General features: G+C 50.3%; 7 protein-coding genes across 7 annotated transcripts; 5 read left to right on the top strand and 2 right to left on the bottom strand.

Moving 5' to 3' along the window:
* Window positions 1-609: 609 nt before the first annotated feature.
* On the bottom strand, window positions 610-3,542 carry N7537_003032 (UTP14 family protein; the record flags this gene model as incomplete). The annotated part of the gene is made up of 2 exons (XM_056894090.1): window positions 610-792; window positions 852-3,542. 2 exons carry the CDS (start codon window positions 3,540-3,542, stop codon window positions 610-612), a joined length of 2,874 nt encoding a protein of 957 aa, XP_056759085.1.
* Window positions 3,543-3,746: 204 nt separating this feature from the next.
* Window positions 3,747-4,388, top strand: N7537_003033 (mitochondrial 54S ribosomal protein mL41; the record flags this gene model as incomplete). The annotated part of the gene is made up of 2 exons (XM_056894091.1): window positions 3,747-4,031; window positions 4,095-4,388. Exons 1-2 carry the CDS (start codon window positions 3,810-3,812, stop codon window positions 4,386-4,388), a joined length of 516 nt encoding a protein of 171 aa, XP_056759086.1. The 5' UTR covers window positions 3,747-3,809.
* Window positions 4,389-4,758: 370 nt separating this feature from the next.
* N7537_003034 (uncharacterized protein) lies at window positions 4,759-5,018 on the top strand (the record flags this gene model as incomplete). Its single annotated transcript, XM_056894092.1, has 2 exons — window positions 4,759-4,809; window positions 4,860-5,018. The coding sequence occupies 2 exons, from the start codon at window positions 4,759-4,761 to the stop codon at window positions 5,016-5,018; spliced, it is 210 nt and encodes a 69-aa protein (XP_056759087.1).
* A 129-nt stretch (window positions 5,019-5,147) lies between these two features.
* On the top strand, window positions 5,148-8,973 carry N7537_003035 (HECT-type E3 ubiquitin-protein ligase; the record flags this gene model as incomplete). The annotated part of the gene is made up of 3 exons (XM_056894093.1): window positions 5,148-7,150; window positions 7,208-8,210; window positions 8,302-8,973. The coding sequence occupies 3 exons, from the start codon at window positions 5,148-5,150 to the stop codon at window positions 8,971-8,973; spliced, it is 3,678 nt and encodes a 1,225-aa protein (XP_056759088.1).
* Window positions 8,974-9,225: 252 nt separating this feature from the next.
* Window positions 9,226-12,401, top strand: pab1 (polyadenylate-binding protein). Its single transcript, XM_056894094.1, has 5 exons — window positions 9,226-9,430; window positions 9,556-9,610; window positions 9,795-11,302; window positions 11,357-11,931; window positions 11,994-12,401. The coding sequence occupies exons 3-5, from the start codon at window positions 9,812-9,814 to the stop codon at window positions 12,139-12,141; spliced, it is 2,214 nt and encodes a 737-aa protein (XP_056759089.1). The 5' UTR covers window positions 9,226-9,430; window positions 9,556-9,610; window positions 9,795-9,811; the 3' UTR covers window positions 12,142-12,401.
* A 522-nt stretch (window positions 12,402-12,923) lies between these two features.
* On the top strand, window positions 12,924-15,025 carry N7537_003037 (transcription factor domain-containing protein; the record flags this gene model as incomplete). Its single annotated transcript, XM_056894095.1, has 2 exons — window positions 12,924-14,410; window positions 14,479-15,025. The coding sequence occupies 2 exons, from the start codon at window positions 12,924-12,926 to the stop codon at window positions 15,023-15,025; spliced, it is 2,034 nt and encodes a 677-aa protein (XP_056759090.1).
* Window positions 15,026-15,226: 201 nt separating this feature from the next.
* On the bottom strand, window positions 15,227-15,619 carry N7537_003038 (uncharacterized protein; the record flags this gene model as incomplete). Its single annotated transcript, XM_056894096.1, has 1 exon — window positions 15,227-15,619. The coding sequence occupies one exon, from the start codon at window positions 15,617-15,619 to the stop codon at window positions 15,227-15,229; it is 393 nt and encodes a 130-aa protein (XP_056759091.1).
* Between the last annotated feature and the right edge of the window lie 446 nt (window positions 15,620-16,065).

Consider the following 16,065-nt stretch of genomic DNA (forward strand, 5'->3'; position numbering starts at 1 on the left):
TTACTGAATTACACGGGACTGAGTTACCCAGTGTTAATTGGCGTTAATTGGGAGATAGTTGTGATCACTACCCCGTAAGCTGAAGATGTCAACTCCAGGCACCACTTGCCAAGAGATCGCCATGTGGAGTAGAATCCACGACAAGATGGAAAAGGAACAAAAACATGAATATGTTCGGATTCAAATTGTTAAAAGAACTCAGGAATGACACAATATGAATCATCAGACTATCCATGGACACTTTTTAGTTACTTTTTAGTTACTTTTAATGGAATCATGGGACATGTTCCAATGGTTTATCCATAGTCGAAGCTAACATTCCATCGAGGCATCTGGGTTGTCTAGATAACATGTACTTAAGATGATTGTAATTTTGCATGAGGACAAAAGTCCAAATGAAATTATGGTTGGATGGTGACAGGGTGTGCGAAGTACTCCATCGGAGTATACGAACTAAATTGTATAAACTATATTGTGCACATGGGCACCTGGATTACCTGAAGTACAGCAAGAACGAAATGCTTTTAATTCAAAAGGCGCCGCATAATGGGTCGCATTAGGTGCTGACATTGAACATGGCATATGTGAAGTGAAATAAGATATCTACATTCATTGCATGGGCTTCGACATGGGCTTGATGATGCCCTGCTTGATCATGACACGAGGCTTGGTGCCACTCTGGAAGGTTTCTTTCGTAGACCACTCGGGGCCCAGGGGCAACCGCAGGGATCGTTCGTACTGCTGTTTGGTCTCGAACTCATGCGGCAACTGGCTGGCCATGTACTTCTTGTTCTAGAGTAAAAAGTTAGTGAATTGTCCGTCTTTGAGTGTGGGAACAAGACTTGGCTTACCTTCTGTACTCGCTTCTGGTTGATAATGACCCGATCAAGCTTTGCGTCCTTACGCTGATGGGGCTTCACACCCGCCACAGTAGTCAGGTCTCGCTTTTGCTTCTTTTGCTGTCTCTTGCTGACACCTTCGCCGGCCCAGCTGCCCCAGCCCGGGAGTGTGTTGTCTACAACCTGGTCACCTTCGTCTTGGACGGTGTCCATCTTATCTTGTTCGAATTCTTGGACAACTTCATCGCCGGCAAAGGCCCTCTTCACGAGGTCGTGGTTCTTAAGCAAGACGGGCACCTTCTCCTCATCATCGCTGTCATTCTCGTCGAATTGTTGTTTCGCGAGGGTTGCCTTGGCGTTCTTTTGCTTCTTGCTCTGTTGCTTCGCCGGGGCAACCTCGGGCTGAGTAGCATCGAGCGAAATGTCAATGCTCTCTTGGGCATCTGGGGCGGTTCGGCGACGGTTGGTCCGTTCTGTCTGAATCAACCAAGGGTTCTCCTCCTCCGTGGGAGTATCCTTTTGCTGATCGGAAGAGTCACCTGAAGGTCGTGAAACCTTCTTGTTGCCGGAAGCTCCTGACTTGTGCTTGGTAGTACCATTGACAACAATGTCAACATCATCGTCTGATACTGCTGCATGTGCGGCTTCATCGTCAGAATCTAACTTTTCCTCGAACTCATTCTTGGGCAACTGCTTTGCGACAGACTTGGCGTCGGGCTTCTTTGATTGACCAAACTTTCGTCGACCGACCTCCGACTCTGCCTCAGACAGAGATTCCTCTCCGTGGAGTTCACGGTTGAGTTGGCGAAGCTCCGCATCGTTCTGTTCTTTGCGGGCGGCATCGGCATTTTTCATGAATTTCATTTCGAAAAGGTCAGCATGGCGCCCTTTCACGACATCCCCAGCATCATCACCGCCCTCGAGGGCCTTGAGCTTCTTCTGTATCTTTTGTCTTTCCACATCGGAACCCTCCTCGTTCCAAGGGTCCTCATCTTCTGAATCGGAGCTTGAAGAGCCCAGGTAGTCATCGTCTCCATTGGAAACACGCTTGCCTTCGATTCTCTTCCGTAGCTCCTCCTCTCTTTGGGCCAAGTCGGCTGCACTGTTGCGGGCCTCTTCGTCCCAAGCAGTGCGACCGGTCTGTTTCAAGCCCTTGGCCCATTTGCTTTCACGATGCTTGGAACCCATGCGAGCCTCGGCTCTCAAACGCTCGTTTTTCTCCTGGTCCATCTCGTCCATATCCACGCCGGCTTCCATGAGTGCATTTTGCTCCTGTTGCTCCATCTTCTCGCGCTCTTTGCGGTGAACACGGCGATAAGACTTGCTCTTGATCTTCTTGATGCGCTTGGCGCGCACTTCCTCTCGGAAAAGGAGGTCACGTCGCTTGCGGAGTTCTGCGCGACGAGCCTGGATCTCTTCGATAGGAAGATTGCGGGCCTGTAATTCCTCGAAACTCTGAATCTGGTCCTCGGCTGACTTGCCTTCAGCCTCAGCCAGTCCACTCTCCTCAAGGATGTTCTGGATGGCGTTTTCAAGGTCTGTCTGCGGCTTGGCAGCTTCCAAGCGGTGAGTCTGCTCAGCATCAGGATCACGTAGTGGGAAGGAAAGGTGTTCGGCTCTGCGGTTAGCTTTGACGGTTTCGAGCCATCGGTTCAAAGTCTCCTTGCTCTTCTCATAAGCAGCAGTCCGGTCAAGTCGGTCCTGTTGGCGTTTTGCTAAAGGAGCATCTAGCTTGCCAGGAATGCCCGATTTTGATGCCTGGACAACAGAGTCGATATGTTTGAGCGAGCTCTTGAGACGGGAGTCCGTGATTGAGGGTAGAAGATCGGCGACAGTCAACTTGTTGGCAGATGTCAACCCGTATTCCGAGGGCTTGCCTTGTTCTTGTGATTTTTGAGCGCGTTTCGTCGGTTTTTCGGTCTCCATAGACTGGACAAAGTCTTGTAGTTTCGAAAGTCCGTGCGGATCCGCATCGGCATCGTCGTCCGAAATAGAAAGCCCGTCGTCGCTGGTATCGCTTTCACTGTCCCCCTCTGACCCAGAATCCTCGTCGCTATCGTATTTCGCAGCCCGCTTGGCTTTCTTAGCTGCTTCTTGGGCCTCTTCCTCCTCGGCCGCTACATTCATATCCCAGGCGGTCGCGAGATCAACGGCGTCTTCTCCTAGGTCATCATCCTCGTCGTAGTCTTCACCGTCGGATTCTTCCTCCGACTCGTCGACATCCTCAGACAAGCTGATCTCTGTAGCCTTCTTTGGCTTGGGTGCCGCTTTCTTCGGTTGAGATTTGGACTTGGAGGCGCGGAAAGTGAAGCCCTCGAATCGCTCTTCGTCGCTCTCGCCGAGAGCTTCGTCGCTGTCCAATTCGCTGTCGTTATCGCTGTTCACTTGTCCAAGTGTCCATTCATGTCCCTCACTGTCGCTGCCACCATCGAGGCTTCCGGTGTCCTCGGTTCTGCGGCGTTTATATTGGGCGGCGGTATCCTCCTCGTCGTTCTCGTCGTCATCGCCGCCAGTGTTTCTCTTGCGGTTGAAGGTGCCATCATCGTAGGCTCCAAGACGACTGCGCTTAACACCTAATCTAGTGTGAATTGTCTGCTCTGCAATAGACAGTGCATTCTGCGACCGAGTGCTTTTCCGCTTCGGCGCTGATTTTCGCGCCGAGCGGTCCTTCGGACCCTGCTTCTGAGTCTGGCTGCGAGGCATAGTGGCGTATAAGTCAAGAAATCAAATTCTTGACTAAGAAAAAAGCTTCAGATCAGTACTAAAAAAGTACCAAGTGATCTGATGGCTGCTTTTAAGAGGGGTGTAGATGGTGTTGAACTTTTTTTCTGCCGGGAAAAAAGTTCTCGGCGCGGAGATTAGCGCGACCCGTTCATTCGTCGAGTTTTGTCTTCCAACTCCCACCGGGACAACTCGACTCGCTTTATCCCCTTTCTGTTCCAACTTCGAGGCTATAGAACTGTCGCCATAATGTTCAAGCCCACGCAGCCAATGATGGTGCGTTTGCGCTTGACCACCAAGCAGGTCAATGGTGGCTACTACAAGGGAAACCGGACCGGCTCCATGGGTCACTTCGACAAGAGAGGCACATACAGGCCTGATTTGACAAAGCACCGTGTGTATATGCCTGCGGAAAAGCTCGAAATTCCCGGGTGGCGTTACACCGCTGAGACTGCGAAGGAGCCATTCACCGTGAGCATTCATAACCATTTGATACCAGTTGACCAAGATGCGGATTTGCTAACATGGCTATAGCTCGCCCCCTTCATCACAAAACACATGCGCAAGACACCATCGAACTACGTTCAAGATATCGAGAGAAATGGCCGAAAGATTACCGTAATCAGAGGATTTGAGGGCAAGGACTATCTGGAGAAGTGGGCCGAGACCGCTGAAGCCGAAGAGGCCCGACTAGCACAACCCTACACCGAGAAGACCAAGAAGATTGAGACCAAGCCGACGCCGCAGATTGAGCAGATTGAGAACCAAAAGCTGGCCCAAACGCCGGAGACGCCGGAGACGCCCAAGCCCTCCAAGACCCTTTTCTAGGAATCCCAAAAGACTGAAACCGCATAGCGGGGATTGTCTATGTTTTCAACTGAATTGGGTGCGCCTACCTAGGCGTTTGAGAGCACTCCCTAATCTTTATGCTAGCGGCCCAGCATACAACCACCTTCGCTGGGCATCACCCAACAATTTCATTGATCAACCTCTCCGTTGATTGAATATATCCCATGTATTATAGTCTCTACAACATCAACTTGATTTGGACCACGGAGGAGCCCGAATGCATCGGTGGACGTGTACCATTTGGCATCGAGACAGGAGCAATTGTGTACTATTTTGACAAATTCCATGAATATCAGATTATAAAGAAGTTCAAATGGCATATCGCCTCGTTTGGCATTTGTTTGGCAACATGTCTTTTATCCATGTGTCTTCTAGTATCATTTACTTGAAAGCTGTATGGGTAAGAACCATTTAATTTGCTAATTTGCCAATATGTTTGTTGTATACCAGGCACTCTACTCAACTGTCAGCTTAAAGTCCAGAATGTTCCGGTGGCAATTCGAGTGGAAAGGTACCTCACATCTTGAGGTGTGGTCCGTGCTCAACAAGTCCGATAAGCCCGCCATGCTCTACCGTATCGGCAACCCAACAGGGACGGCGATGTCATAGTTCTTCACCTTTTCCCTTTTCTCCCCCACCAGTGACGCGGGCTTATGTTGACTTGTTTCTCTGCGTCTAGAGCGTTCGTGTTATCAGACCTGCTGGCTATTTCCCCATCAGGCAGCTCCTGCTGCAACCATGTTTCAATCCTTCACTGGCAACTCTCGTCGCCCGCGGCAGGTGAACCTTAGTGGCCGGGCCACTAATCCTTTCGCTGCATTTCCCGGAAACTCGCCGACCAGACAAACACCTCATGCTGCAAACCCCGAGAGCGCAGTTGCCATTGCCCAACGAGAGCGAGCACTGAGACAGCATGAGAGAGATCGACAGACGGCATCTCGCACCGTTCAGCGAGTTTGGCGGGGTCACTACAGCAGGCAAGCAACATATAAGGGCTGGAAGTCTGAATGGGATACCTTTGAGTGGGAGAGGGTTATCCGTGCCCTGGAATTTGACGATAATCGGGACCCAACGACGGAGCTTGAGCGTCTGGAGTGTCTAGCACGTCTTTCCGCCCCACCATATCCCACAGCGGAACAATGTCTGGACCAACTCAGGCTTCTAGTTCAGTTTGTGGGACTGGTAAGAAAGAAAGAAGATGTTCTACGTCTCGTATACTTCTGCAATGTCTTTGAGCAGACCTTCCATGCTCTCCCCACGATCGCTACGGAAAATGATTGGACCGAGCTGTTGAAACGGCTGGCAACCGCTATTCTCCATGCTCTCAGCTCAGCAACGGAGAGCCCGACTCATGAAGCAGCAGTCCTGCGTCTTCTTCGGACGATAGTCTTCCTGGTTGACTTGATACCAAAGAAGATGGCAACAATTGCCAAGCACTACTATCAAACGATGGCGTTTTTGACGAAGAACATCAAGCGCTGGGAAGGCACCCTGTCACCGGAGAATGTCACGAATGCTGTTCTCGCTCTTCTGAGACCAATCACCTCAGAAACGATGACAGCCTATGAAGCTCTTGCTATGTCGTATCTCACCATTCCGAACCTACCCGCTCATCTTGGTGAGCTTGATGGATTCGCGCACCAAATCAACTACAAATTACTGGCGCCTGCAATCGAATCATGTATCCCTCTGACCAAAGAACGCCTTTCGACTGACGATGTCGAGGGTATCGAGGGTCGACTTTGGCTGCTTGCATACTTGATCTTCTTTCACCGATATGCTCTTCCAGGCCAGGCCAACCTGCAAGCACCAGACCTCGGTTTCTTGAATGTGGTCTCTGGGTTACTTAACTCGACCTCTATTTATCTTACAAGGTGCTTGGAAGCGGACGAAAATGGCCTGGATCCAGTCAAGGGTCCTTATTTGGATCAGTTTGTCACAGATCAAGTCAGTAGCCTGGTGAACCAAAGTAGCATCACGGGGCTACTTTCTCGCATTAAAACGTCCCAGCTTTCTCTCACAGATTCTACAACCAACGAATACAACGCTTCGAGAGAAGCAAAAATTCTTGCCACGTACGCTCTGAACTTGCTGAGGGTGTTCCCACGGCGCGGAGATGATATTCGGATGTGGTTATACCTGGGCTCAGCGCCTTCAGCAGGTCCGGCTTCTGGCCAGCCAGGTGCGAAGACACCGGCAATCAAGTACTTTTGGCACGCATCAAAATCTAGTCAGATTTTTGAAACCATCAGCAAGGACTCGACCCAGGTTCTCCCATTGCTCCAACTGCCACAAGATGGGAATAAAGAGGATCAAGAGCAAGAGTGGACGATTATCCTGCTCTTTTTTGAGCTTTACACGTTCGTTCTGAAAGTCATGGATGACGAAGAGTTCTTTTCAAGCGCGTCACCATTTGCAGCTTCACCAAGTGTGCTGTCTTCGTGGACGAAAGAGAGTGCGCTGCCGCTGAAAGACATTAAAGACATGACTGTCTTCCTGAAGAACCTCGCCTTCACTCTATATTGGAATGTTGCCGACTTGACTAAGAAAGGGCCTGTTCCCTCTTCTGCTGTGGACCTCAGAAGTTATTTTAGCAACACAGCTCAGGTTTCTGGACCAATGGAGCGTGCTGAAGTGGAGACCAAGAAAGAAATCAATGATCTTCCTGGCGTGACAGGTATCCCACTTGACTACTTCAAAGGCTTGGTTACAGGTTTGCTCAGAATGCTGCATGAGCGAGAGTGAGTCGAAATGTTCCGTTTTCCATGATGTAGGCACTTCAGCTGACGCGCTTTTAGTTCTCGACGCAAATTCCTCCCTCCTAATCATTGGCTAATGACAGATCGATTCGACATGGAAGGCTTTATCCCAGCCGTTGTGGCAGAAGAGGAGAAACGTCATGAATTCCAGGACGACGATGGAGAGTCCGAACCTGATCTTCTTGACGAGGAATACCCGGAGCCTTCTCACCTTGTCGGCAATAGTCATGCGCGACGACTAATTCACATTCAAGCCATGCGGAATAGCCAACGAAGACAAGCACAAAACAATGCTCTGGCCGCCATTGCACCACGGCTAGAGATACTTCGAAATATGCCTTTCTTCATCCCATTTTCCACAAGAGTGCAGATCTTCCGTCAATTTATATTTAGGGACCAACAGCGTCGCCGGAAGGGCTTCGTGGATCCTGAGTCCTGGCGCCTATCTGTGGCCCAAAATGCTATGATAAATGGACCGCCTGAGGGTGCGGCAGATATCTTGGCCCGACACCACGCCGACATCCGGCGTGAGAGTGTATTTGAAGATGCATTCTCCCAATACTACGGCTTGGGTGACGGTCTCAAAGAGCCAATCCAGATCAGCTTCATTGACCAGTTTGGAGCAATGGAAGCCGGCATTGATGGTGGTGGTGTGACCAAGGAGTTCCTGACTAGTATCACTAGCCAAGCTTTCAAGACGGATGATTATGAGAGCATGTTTTCGGAAAATGATCATCATCTGCTGTATCCTAGCCCGATAGCGGTTGACCAACTCAAAAAGGTTCTCAGCGAAGCTGGACTCACAAGTTCAAGCCTAGAATGGCAGGATGACGTGCGCGGTCTTCTTCGACGATATGAATTTCTCGGCCGGATCATTGGAAAGTGTCTTTACGAGGGGATCTTGGTCGATGTCAACTTTGCACCGTTCTTCCTCTTGAAGTGGGCCTTGACAGGAGGCTCTAGGTCTGCGGTGAAGGAATCGTCCTATCGTGCCAATTTAAACGATTTGAAGGACCTAGATGAGGGACTGTACCAGGGTTTGGTAAGTAGTGTCGCCCGGCAAGCTCGGGATTATTGTTTTTTTTTTTTTTTTTTTTTTTTTTTGTAACATGCAGCTGACCAATTTGTTCCAGTTACAACTGAAAAATTATCCCGGAAATGTTGAAGACTTTGGTCTCGACTTCACCATTAACAACATAATTCGGATGCCCAGTGGAGCCAACCGCACTGTCACGGCAGAGTTGAAACCAAATGGTTCACAGACCGCTGTGACAAACAAAAACAGATTAGTCTACATTTCCTACGTGGCTCGTTACCGTCTACAGTTGCAACCTGCTCTACAGACGAACGCCTTTTTGCAAGGTCTGGGCCAGATCATTCAACCTGCCTGGCTATCCATGTTCAATCAATCCGAGTTACAAACCTTAGTGAGCGGAGACAAGGCTGATATTGATGTGGAGGATCTGCGACGGAACACCCTCTACGGAGGCGTGTATGTGATTGGTGATGACAATTTAGAACACCCGACCATTTCACTGTTCTGGCAGGTTATGCACGAGATGACCAACGAGGAGCGTCAAAAGGTCATCCGATTCGTGACGTCTACCCCTCGAGCTCCATTGCTGGGATTCAGCCACCTTCGTCCCAACTTTAGCATTAGAGACTCCAGTGAGGATCAGGAACGTTTGCCGAGCACCAGTACTTGTGTAAATCTTCTCAAGTTACCACGGTACTCTGATGCAGACACATTGAGGAGCAAGCTTTTGTATGCCGTTAGTTCGGGTGCTGGGTTTGATTTGAGTTGAAGAGGTTTTGTGTACATTTTATCTGGTAGACAGTTTACTTATGATTAATTTTTTGCATGCATAGCATGGGGTTCTTTTGGAATCTTCCGACAGTGAGATGTACTTTTATGTCCGAGGTTATACTTAATAAGCCCTTAAAGCGGCAACCCCATCCCAAATAGGACTAGTGTCCCCATCTCGTGCAGCCTCTGAGTTTTCCAGAACCAATTGCTTTTGAACGGCTCAACTTTTTTTTCTTCTCCTCTTACAACCTCCCCCTCCATCTTGTTCTCTCTTTCTTTCCAGGGAAAAGTCTTCCTTTTCTTTTCGAATCCTTAATCGAAAGATACAAAATCTCAAAAAAACACGAAAAACCCAGAAAAAGACTTTTTCCAGTTATCTTATCTCATCCCCGATTGTGCGGTGTGTTGTGTGGAAGATTTTCTTTCAACGCCTCCATCGTCTTCATTTTCACCTGGTTAGTCATTTTACTTTTTGTCCTCTCTTTGATTCCTCGTTGAAAACAGTGTCCTATCTGCTTCTTCTTTTCTCTCTTGCGCATGCAATACACTTTGATTCCCTCCCCCGCTAACCAGCCATCAGTGCTCTCTGCTCAAGTGAAATTTCTCTGAACTCTTTGTTTCGTGGATCCTTTGCTGTATGGCACCCCTCTCTTTTCATTGATTCACCCCTCGTTTTTCTCATTTCCCCTTGGTTACTTGCCAAAGAGACTGCATCAACTGCGGTGTAACCTTATCTCATATGCCTCCTTGATTCCCCCTCCCCCTCTCCGCGATAGGCTCGGTATGCACATGCTAAAACTTTTTTCTTTCTTTTCTCAGTGAAAACAGTCGCCATCATGTCTGCTGAAGCCCCCACCACCGCTCCCGTCACCGACAACGTTGTCGCCGCTGCCCCTGAGGCCAATGGCACTCCCGTCGAGGCCACTTCCGAGGCCGCCGGTGATGCCAACAACCAGCCCCACTCGGCTTCCCTCTACGTCGGCGAGCTTGACCCCTCTGTGACCGAGGCTATGCTCTACGAGCTCTTCTCTTCCATCGGTCAGGTCGCCTCCATCCGTGTCTGCCGTGATGCCGTCACCCGCCGCTCCCTGGGCTACGCCTACGTCAACTACAACAACACCGCTGACGGTGAGCGTGCTCTTGAGGACCTGAACTACACTCTCATCAAGGGTAAGCCTTGCCGCATCATGTGGTCCCAGCGTGACCCCGCTCTGCGCAAGACTGGCCAGGGCAACGTGTTCATCAAGAACCTCGACAACGCCATTGACAACAAGGCTCTCCACGACACCTTCGCTGCCTTCGGTAACATTCTCAGCTGCAAGGTCGCTCAGGATGAGTTCGCCAACTCCAAGGGTTACGGTTTCGTCCACTACGAGACCGCCGAGGCTGCCAACAACGCCATCAAGCACGTTAACGGTATGTTGCTGAACGACAAGAAGGTCTTCGTCGGCCACCACATCTCCAAGAAGGACCGCCAGAGCAAGTTCGAGGAGATGAAGGCCAACTTCACCAACATCTACATCAAGAACATCGATCTCGAGATCACCGACGACGAGTTCCGCGTCATGTTCGAGGCTTTCGGTGAGATCACCTCCGCTACCCTCAGCCACGACCAGGATGGCAAGAGCCGCGGTTTCGGTTTCGTCAACTACGCCAACCACGAGAGCGCCGAGGCTGCCGTGGCTGAGATGAATGAGAAGGATGTCAAGACCCAGAAGCTTTACGTTGGCCGTGCCCAGAAGAAGCACGAGCGCGAGGAGGAGCTGCGCAAGCAGTACGAGGCTGCCCGCATGGAGAAGGCCTCCAAGTACCAGGGTGTCAACCTCTACGTCAAGAACTTGACTGACGACATTGATGATGAGAAGCTCCGTGATCTCTTCACTCCCTACGGTACCATCACCTCCGCCAAGGTTATGCGTGATGCCGCTGAGCGCTCTCCCTCCCCCGAGGGTGAGGAGAAGGAGGCCGACAAGGAGACCAAGGACTCCGAGGAGAAGGAGGTGAAGACCGAGGAGACCGCTGAGGTCAAGGCCGAGGAGACCACCGAGGAGAAGAAGACCGAGGAGGGTGCTGAGTCCGAGGAGAAGAAGACCGAGAAGAAGGCCTTCGGTAAGAGCAAGGGCTTCGGTTTCGTCTGCTTCAGCAGCCCCGATGAGGCCTCCAAGGCCGTCACCGAGATGAACCAGCGTATGGTCAACGCCAAGCCCCTCTACGTTGCTCTCGCTCAGCGCAAGGATGTCCGCCGCAGCCAGCTCGAGGCTAGCATCCAGGCTCGCAACACCATCCGCCAGCAGCAGGCCGCTGCCGCTGCCGGTATGCCCCAGCCTGTAAGTTACAATTTTCATGATCGGTTATCTACTCAGTTACTAACTTTTGACTAGTTCATGCAGCCCGCCGTCTTCTACGGTGCTGGCCAGCAGGGCTTCATGCCTCCCGGACAGCGTGGCGGTATGCCCTTCGCCCCCCAGGGCGGTATGCCCATGCCTAACATGCCCGCTGGACGTCCCCAGTACCCCGGTCCCTTCCCCCAGGGTGGCCGTGGTATGCCCCCCAACCAACAGCTTCCTCCCAACTTCCAGGGTATGCCCATGGGCATGCAAGCTCCTGGCGGCATTCCTAACGGCATGGGTTACCCTATGCCCCAGGCCTTCGGCCGTGGCGGCGGTGGCCGTGGTGTTCCCGGTATGCCCATGAACATGCGTGGCGGCCCCGGTTTCGGTCGTGGTGGTCCTCAGATGGGTCGTGGTGGTGGTCGTGGCCAGCCCGCCCCTGGCGGTCAGCCCGCTGGTGGCGAGCCCGCCTCTGCCAACCAGGCTCTCCTCGCTGCTCCCCCCGCTCAGCAGAAACAGATGCTCGGCGAGGCCCTTTACCCCAAGATCCAGGCTCAGCAGCCCGAGCTTGCTGGCAAGATCACTGGTATGCTTCTGGAGATGGATAACGCTGAGTTGCTTGGCCTGTAAGTTACACTATTGTTTTCGTTCTATGTGTGAGATGATTTACTGACTTTGCTTCTTTCAGGCTCGATGATGAGGAGGCTCTCCGCGGCAAGGTTGATGAGGCCCTTAACGTCTATGATGAGTACATGAAGAACAAGGGTGATGGCGAGACCGAACCCAAGCCCCAGGAAGCCGCCAAGGAGGCCCCTGTTGAGGAGAACAAGTCTTAATTGATGTGTTCACTCTTTGTCTTCTCGGAAATCCTGGACGCACGTTTTTGACGACTTTTCCTTTCTCTTATCATTATTTGTTCCCATCTTTTACCCTTTCTACCCCTACATCTCCCTATCTCTGATCCTGATATCCCTCGGTTCGAAAAGTTTGTTCTTAGGCAGTCACCTTCCTGGTGTTTAGTTGAATGCGGTATGACATTCGGATTTTTTTCCCCTATTTTCCGGTTTCCCTAGTACAGTCGGTTTTCCTTTTGCCTTTTCACTCGGACTGGACTATATTGAACGTTCACCGATATTGGCATGGGTAAAAAGTCTTTTCCCTTATTCTAGGCGCTGGGCGTGGTTCCTTTGACAGTCAACCTTTTCGCTATCTTCGTTTAGTTTCTTTTTTTTTTTTTTTTTTTTTATTCGGCTGGGAGGGATTTGTGAAGTTTCTTTGTTTCCACAGCTCTCCCTTGCTCTCCCTTGCTGCCTTTTGTTCAGATAGATTTATGAATTCCTCACGGAAAAATCCGGTCGTTCTTATGTCTGTTCTCGGTTTCGAGAGAGCAGCGCCAGACAATCAATGGGATGGCCGTGGCCTATTTTGCTTCAACTTCCTTTCGACTGTAGAGTGTGTCTTCTTTATTTCCCGAGATATTTTGACCTTGTGGGCACTATTGTGCGCCTTCTCTGATGACTCAGCATGTCTCGAATGACGCCCGGTGGATGGATGATTTCTGTGGAAAGAATCGAGTTTTAAAGAGATCATCTCATACACACGAGATGATATATGCACAATGGCATCGGAATTTGTACCCGAAACATCTGAAATTGGTTCCTTGACGGCACATTCGAACGAGGATAGTCAGTTCGTCGGTAGCTCAAGCGGTGTCTATTTCATCAAGACAGTGAAACGTGCATTCAACGACCTAGACGGCCCAGGTTCATCTGAGTCAAACTTTCCCACAGCAGAGGAAACGCTCGTAGGCGCCGAAACCTCACCTCGTGACAAGCGCCAGCGCACCTCATCCGTCAGAGAGACTGCCTCGTCCTTGGTGGTTGAATCTCCCACAGAATGGACCTACGACCCAACACTGACGGCATCTCTGGGAAACCTCCCGCCCCCAGATGTCGCAAAGGGCCTGATGATGATGTATTTCAAAGTCTGGCACCCTCTATTCCCGTTCCTACATGGTCCCACCTTCCTGCAGGCGATGGAGAAGGTCTACTCCAGTGGGAATGAACCTCAACACACGCAAGAACCCTGCGTAGATCACCGGAGTACATGCTGGACAGCCATTTTCCAATGTGTGTTCAATCTAGGCAGTCTGCTAGCGCCAGAGTTAGAGCTCCCGTTGGAATCGAAGATCCAATCACCAAACAGTTTTAATTCTCTGCTCGGGACACTCTCCTCTCGACATGATATTGTCTCCCTGCAAACGCTTCTAGCAATCCAAGTATATCTCGTCGCGACCATGTCACTTCGACAAGCATCGACCGTCGGAGGTTGTATCCTACGCTCGATGCTCCATGCCGGTCTCCACCGGTGCCCATTTCGATACAAGCAACTTTCCACCCACGACCGACAATTGCGGAAGCGGGTCTTTTGGTGCGCTTATGCGATAGATAGATATCTGAGCCAGGCTTTGGGTTTGCCGCTTGGTATACAGGATTCTGATATCGATGTGTGTCTGCCTGCTGCCCGGGAAATGCATTCTCCTCGAGGCCAGACGACGCAATCTGCGAATGATATCTCTGCGTCGCAGCACGGGAATAAAGAAGACCACGGCAAGGAAAGCGTTCTTGCCAGCTACGTTGATTCGGGCACTTTGACGGGTCGGGCGTTGGAGCTCTTCCATAAATCAATATTGGTTCGATCCGTTCGTCGCAGTTCGGTGTTGTTCCTCGTGACAGACGTGCATAAGTGGTGGAATGGACTTCCTGCCGATCTCCAAAGAAGGCCGGCGGTATTTGAACAAAGGGTGGGATCTGCGATGGCAGATAGTGCGTTTGATTTTGCTCCTTTTTTCACTGTGTTGTATCAACATCTCATTCTGATCATTCATCGGCCTTCGCTGTCACTGGACCCATCGACTGCGGAATTCTGTTCTGGATTACAAACTTGCATCGGGGCCGCTCGGGCTATCCTTTTAGCACTCAGGTTGCAAGTTGATAGCCACCAGGCTTTATTCTGGCCCGGTTTCTTGTCGGCTGCGTGGATGTCTGGGTTGGTTTTGGCTTTGGCTTGTCAACTGAACCAATATGTGTTGACAAAGGGCCTTCAGTATGTGACGTGTTTCTGTTTACTCTGGTTGATCTTCGATTGATTACGATGTACTAACTATCCGATAGGGAAATTGAAGAACTTTCGGGATTCCTGCGTTTGATGTCCACTCAATGGGAGACAGCCAAACACTGCCACATATCGCTTTCAGTGCTGGCTGCGAAAATCCAACAGTCAGAAAGTGGCTCCGATCCAACATCAAACTCCCAAGCATATGTGGCCAGGGGCTCTGAGGGGAGTCAGACACTTGTGGAGTCATTGACTGCACGCGAGGAGAACAGACGGAGACTTGGTCGTCTATCGCACTTGCAAGAAGAGTCTAGCTCATCCGTAAAGCCATCCGATCTTGAGCAACGGAGTAACGCATGGGGAGAATCTACCTATAGGGGGCATGATCCCACGGTAGTTCCTTCGACGTCAATGCACCTGTCACATATGAACGAGCAGGGTATCCTTGCTGATTCACCCTCTTCACTGCAGAAAGATCTACAGGACATGGGTCCTGCACAACTCGAGGGCATATCGAATTTCGACTTGAACATGGTCGATTTAATCGAAGGCGCTAACTTCGACACTCTGTTCGATATGATCGGACAGCAATTCCCAAGCTTCTAAGTTTATGCTACATACCACTAATAAAAAACAATCTACAATCTAACAACGAATCTACATGAACAATACCAAAGGTAGACAAACCAAAATAAGGCATATTGTTCGCGTAGTGGGTATGTGTATTCCTCTCAAACGATCATCATCAAATCCCCCATTCATTCAGACCATCAACCCGCCCTCAGCACCATAACCATAACCATCACATCAATTCTGATCCCGCACCTCCCGCCGAAAAAGCAAAGCCCGATTAATCTGTACTCTCCCATTCCGAATCTCTTGGCAATAGTAGTCAGCCTGCAGTTCCGCGGCTGCGAGAATAGAAGCCTTGTTGGAATGGTAGTCTCCGGGCACCTTGATAGAGACGCACAGGGGGTAATCATGATGCTTGGCATGGACGGAGATGGATACGGTGCTTGTTCGGATGTAAGCTGCGACTGTGCGCATGAGGGTCTCGTCGTCGGAGTCTGAGTCCCGTGCCTGGATGAAGACGTTCACCCAGTTGCTGACTTGACGTGGGTTGTACTCGGGTTCGGGGATTAGCTCTCCGTCGAAGTAGAACATGCTCTGCATCTTTCCCGTAGAGGTGAGGATGTCCATTCCTTTGGATAAAGGGTTTGTGGGATTTGCTTACCTTGTGGGTTGTTTGTTTGTGGTGAAGTAAGTGACTGGGGAGGAAAGGAAAGGTGGAAGATGGGAAGGTGGGTTTCGAGTTATTGTAGGATTATATGGGCTCTGTTTATATACTCTTTGCTTCATCATTCTCTACTGTTTATAGTCGTCTCGGGAGCCTGAGTAGGAATAAAACAAAGGAGTTATGGTACAATGCTATTTTCAAGTGCTTTCATCTATTTCCAGGATGCCTTTGTGTTTCTGTAGTTATTGAGTCTTTGAATCTTTCAGTGGTTTAAGGTCTGCCTAGTTCATTACTCGAAGGGAATCTACGTATTCTTTCCTACTCTATCGACAATGGGCCTTTTACAGTTAAGCTTGAAAATACACGATGTGTTCGTAGTATGGCTATTTTGACTAGCAGCACGGCATAG

This window comes from Penicillium hordei (assembly GCF_028827395.1).
Source record: "Penicillium hordei strain IBT 12815 chromosome Unknown utg000001l_segment0_segment0, whole genome shotgun sequence".
Taxonomy (NCBI): Eukaryota; Fungi; Ascomycota; class Eurotiomycetes; order Eurotiales; family Aspergillaceae; genus Penicillium; species Penicillium hordei.